At 34.0% G+C, this 5,277-nt stretch overlaps 1 protein-coding gene and 1 long non-coding RNA gene across 3 annotated transcripts in view; one reads left to right on the forward strand and one right to left on the reverse strand.

Annotated features, from left to right (window-relative positions):
* LOC107575328 (uncharacterized) overlaps positions 1-341 on the forward strand; it is a 3,016-nt gene extending 2,675 nt beyond the window's left edge. For both annotated transcript variants that reach the window (XR_001607851.1, XR_001607850.1), the window contains one exon: positions 1-341. This exon is cut by the window's left edge and continues 671 nt beyond it. This is a non-coding gene — a long non-coding RNA (uncharacterized lncRNA).
* A 1,116-nt stretch (positions 342-1,457) lies between these two features.
* The window catches only part of LOC107575327 (neogenin-like), a gene marked incomplete at its 5' end in the record, with an annotated part of 30,020 nt that continues 26,200 nt past the window's right edge, over positions 1,458-5,277 (reverse strand). The window contains 3 exons of the mRNA XM_016261724.1: positions 1,458-3,059; positions 4,455-4,567; positions 4,663-4,914. Coding sequence (XP_016117210.1) covers positions 2,976-3,059; positions 4,455-4,567; positions 4,663-4,914 — 449 coding nt within the window. The remainder of the gene's footprint in view (positions 3,060-4,454; positions 4,568-4,662; positions 4,915-5,277) is intronic.

The raw sequence follows: 5,277 nt of genomic DNA on the forward strand, positions 1-5,277 counted from the left end.
AAATAATATGTGCCCAGAATTCCATGGGGCCATGTTTGCATAATTAGAATCTTGACGAACACTGAGAACATTACTGTTATTGTCTTAATCGTAAGACTGAAGGTGGGATGTAGCTTTTTGCATTGGGTTTGTTTTTTTATAACCATGTAGAGCATTGTTTTTTCCTCTCATGTGTACAAGCTTATTTTAGGCTACTGATTGTAAACAGTCAAATCAAAATAGTTTTATTAGTACTCAAGATTTAAATTTACGTGGTTGATTTTTTTTTGCCTCAGAAAGTCCTAACTTTTGAAACAAATGTATAAACTGGTTTGCAATAAAATGTGCCACATAAAATGCCACTTGCTGGAAGGAGTTACATAATTTTGTCAAATGAGATGGTAAGATATTTTCCAACAGTGTAAGTTTGAGCAAATAAAATGTTTCTGATTAACAAATTTTGGCATTTGTGTTTATGGTATCAAAGCAAAAGCAGTGCATTTCAAGTGTAATTCTCAGTCACATGATCATATCAAACACAAGAAATTTCAGATGTCTTTTAGTAAGTTGTATATGGGATAAAAATGGGAAAAAATAGATTGTCCAATTTGCTGTCATTGTTTTTGATCTACACACGACTCATTTCTCTTCCAAACTTGATTCATGTCATTCTCTAAATTGTGAAATCTACTAGATTAAATTATGTGGCCGAATGTGAAATAATCAAGTAGGTTCAACAGCACTTGAGTTTTGTTGACTACTAAAACTAGCTCCCAGCATGCTTCACATGGGACTTAATTTCAAACATTTTGCTATGTATTTTAAGTATACTTTAATGTTTTTAAGCAAAATGAGGGGTGACTTTATCGTGTTTAATGTTCAGTTGTTGTGATTTAGAAACCTGCTTTACTCAAAGGCATTGATTTAATGCTTAGTGTTGAGTTTGCTAATATTTGCTAATAATTAGTTAATACAATATTACAATTTAGTGTTGACAAAACTATGAAAATTAATAAATCATAACACATTAAGACCCCTTAATTGAATCATTAAAAATAACTTCCATGAAGTTACGTAAACGAATTGTTAGATTCATGTGGAACTGATGATAAAATTACGTAAATTCAACACTTTTTCAGACTTTAGTCCCATGTTCTTTGTTTTTAGCCAGCGGTGTCCCACAAGGCTTTGTATTCGGTCCATTTTGATTAGGCCATAACTTTCTCATTGGTTTATTTTATCCATCAATGATCTTCTAGATGTCTGAAATGAGCGGAGTACAAAATCAGCTTTGATAATTTGTGGAAAGTAATGAGCTACATTGTAAAATAATTACAATAAATAGTAATTCCAGTTTTTCTTCAATAACCATTGAACCGAAAACCACAAGTATCTGAAACATAAGCAATGTTTTCCAGCAAAAACCAAATGCAAATGTGTCTTGTTTAATAATGCAACAAAATAAACAACAGTTAAATGTCTTTGAAACCAGTCGTTTACTTGAACAACATTGTTACATAAAATAGGTTCATATTTCACATGGCATCAGCGATTCATTTCAAATCCAAAATATAAAAAGTGCAAATGACAGTTGACGGTACACCGACCATATAACATAGTTCGGTGTCTTTGTTTTTTAATCATCCCTCGTTATTGTAAACACAAACAACAACTGTATTCATAAGCAGACCTTGTTACAGCCACATTGACATTCATGATGTGAAAAACTACACGAGCAAGGCAGAGTTTGTCGCTGATATTTTCTTTCGCTCTTTCTTTGGGAGAAGGGATTGGCTAAACAGCACAGTGAAAACAACGCAGAAAATGTAACCGTTCATAACTTACATGGAAAATGTTTACAAAGCAATGTGTCGTCTTCATATAAAAACCAACTGAAAGATGAATATATATATAAAAACTTTCCTTTTTGAGAGTGTACAAAGTATTCACGTAAGCAAACATTTGCAGTTTGTCATATATTTATATATCTCTCAAAGTACAAAAATCTGAGTCACTTGGCATTAAACTCCTTCATGATGAATCTTTAGGGCCCCCAAAACAGGCTTCAGGGTCCTGAGGAAGAGGAACGTACATCTCCGTTCTCACAAAGTCTCACGTTTGAGGAGTTTCTGAAGCACCAAACATCAACGTCACTCGATTCAGACTGAATTAAGATGGTCGAGATCTGCAAGAAGTCGGTATGTCCATGTGGAGATCTCCAATGCATATTCAGACTTTTAATGCTACCAGCGTTTGAGGACAAGATATCTTCATTTCTCTCCAGAGATGAAACATTTAAACATGATGTAAGACACTGAAAATAATCCATGAAACATTCATGAGAATTCATGAGCAAACAAAAATAATTGTTCGTAGATTATTTGTAAATTGTTCAATAACTGCTCTAATGTAAAACGCGACATTCAATTCTAATTCAACAATTAAAGTTGTGATGTTATAGACACCGAGGAAATGTCTATTTGACAATTTACGCAAGAATGTTTTCTGAATGCAACATTTATGTGAGAATGGTTTCATGATCCATGTACAAATTTTGGTTTAATTCGTTCATTATGTAAATGATTGCACTGATTTGAATGCGACAATTTACTTAAGAATGGTTTTATGCATAATTTACACTAAATTATTCTGCTTGCGTTTCATGAATGAAGCCCAAAGTTTGAGCATGTGAGGTTTTGTCCTAAGAAAAGTCCTAAAATGACCTTGCACACAATGAAAACATACATATACAGGCTAAAAATATAGAATACGTAAATACAACCCTCCAAAAAAAAACATTAAAAAAAAAATTCTGTGCGAGTTGAGAAAATGGCATTGAGTTTTCATCGTTTTACAGATTCTCTGCCATGCAGGATGGAGAAGATGAAGCGGTGATCTGTTTTCAGTCATTCTCAAGGCTGATCTGAGATCAGCGTTCATTCAAATGTCCCGGTTGTTCCTGAGGACGCGGTTCAGCCGTGAGTGATTGCAGTGGTTCAGTCTGTGGTGATGGCGTTCAGGTCCTTCATCAGACCCTCCAGGTGGGCCATTTCCTCTGAGAGTTCATCTGTCTCATACGTCTGAGAGAGAGAGCCATGCCACAAGAGCCGTGTTAGAGTTAGGATTGAGGGATGCAAGATAACGGAGGGGAAAAAAGAGCCAAAAAAACAAAAGCAGAGAGGAAAAGCTAGAGGAACAAGAGTGAGGGTATCAGGTTTGATGAGAGTGAGAGTATAAAGCAAGACGCTACAGCGCAACCTACAACAAAACAAACAAAAAACGCATGCATTTCAGAAGCGTAGCACAAATTAAAAATGAATTTTTTGGAGTTATTCGTTATACAAAATTAGACACAGAAAGACAAAACCATTCAAAATTAAGCCAACCAGCGAGTAAAAAGAGAAGAAATAGGAGAAATAACAATAATAAAAAAAATTAAACACACATTCAAACTTTCATATAATAGATGACACTTCTTTCGAAAAATTTAAAAATACACATTACATTTTTTTTTTAAAGTAGAAATTTTACTACATTTCCTATGAATGTTTTAAAACAAAAAATGAAATGTTAATGAAAATTGATAAAGTTTGCAAATATATATGGACCACTATATATATATATATATATATATTAGAAAATCACATTGAGAACTGAGATCTTTTATTGCATAAAATAATGAGAAATTGTATTTTTTCACTAAAAATTTCTCAAAAACACAAACATACATTTATGCTGCTCATATTATTGTAGCCCAGTTTGTGCTGAATCAGACTTATTAGCCATTAATATGTTTTTAAGATACTGAAAAAAGCACAAATGTCAGGGCATGCCAGGGCCTCAAAACCCCCTCAGACCCCAGAGGGTTAAAGACGGTCTATTAATAGTCTATTTATTAAGTATTAAATTAATAAACTGCTTATTTGTCATGAAAATAAAGTCATAATGCAAAAAAATCTTGCTGGTCCTAGAAACAGGCTTCATTTGCTTTAAGCTAAATTTCTTATTACCGTCCTTTGATTTTTGGGCGAAACGTGAACCAGGGTGATTATTGTTAGCTAAAACTAAAACTATTCAAAACATTTGAACTCAAACGAAAGTGAAATAAAATGTAATAAAATATAAATATTAGGTGAAAAGCTTAAACTAAATAGAAATGAGAAACTGAAATTGGAGTGTTTAACCTGAAGCACTAAAATAAAACTGAACTAAAGCTAAAACTGAAATAAATACATCTAATTGGTAATACATATAAATACTAAATACAAAAGCACATAGAATTACTAAAAAATGAACCTAACATTAAAATAAAAACTCAAAATACAAAACAACTAAGGGCTGATTCAAAATATGAATAAAAACTATAATAGCATATGAATAATACTAAAATGGCACTGATGTGAAGGAGACATGTTTGATAATGAAGCCTGCACAGAAACACATTACAGGAAGTGAGGCGTGTCTCCAGCTCTCACCGTGTCCAGCATCGTGCTGGTTTCTGATTGGTCAGGGGCACTGGGGACTGTTACTGCCATCAGAGCTCGAGCTCGATTTAACGTCCCGATAGACGCTGTCTTCACGCCGGGCACTGAAACACAGAGTAACATGCTATGAGCTCCACAACCAACCACATTCATGTTTTGGTATGCATGTTATTTAGGACTGAATAACCAGGAAACAGACCTGGCTGTGCCAGCAGAGGGGTGCTGGGTAATGCGGTCTCATAGGTGGGTGGGTTATGGGCGGAAACAGTGACGGTTGGCACGGCGAAGCTCTTGAGTGGGTGTGTGGGCCGAACGTGGGCCGTCGGTGGGTTTATGCTCGGCGGCTCTTCTTCTTTGATCAGCGCCTCTGTCTTCTGTAGCTCAGCTGTAGTGCAGGGCTGACTCGGGACAACCAGAGGTTCAGGTGCAGGGGCCTGATTCCTCACAGACGCTACACACATACACAGAAAAAAATGAAGAAATTAGTATATCACTATATTATATGCACAATTAAATAAAAAAATTGCGATTATTACATTTATATTTTTTATATTTATATTTTATTACATTTTATAAATATATATTATATTTATTATAATTTTCTTATAGAAATATGTTCATATCTCTGTTTTATATACATACATACATATATATATATGTATGTATACAGTAGTCAACATTTGAAGTGGATCAAAAATGTTCATTAAAGTTGTTCTAAGACAAGAACGCATTTTGGTTTTAGGTTTTAGGACAACTTTGATGAAAGATTTTGAACCACTTCAAATGTTGACTACTGTTTATATATATATATATA

This window comes from Sinocyclocheilus grahami, unplaced genomic scaffold, assembly GCF_001515645.1.
Source record: "Sinocyclocheilus grahami isolate Dianchi unplaced genomic scaffold, SAMN03320097.WGS_v1.1 scaffold2572.1, whole genome shotgun sequence".
Classification (NCBI taxonomy): Eukaryota; Metazoa; Chordata; class Actinopteri; order Cypriniformes; family Cyprinidae; genus Sinocyclocheilus; species Sinocyclocheilus grahami.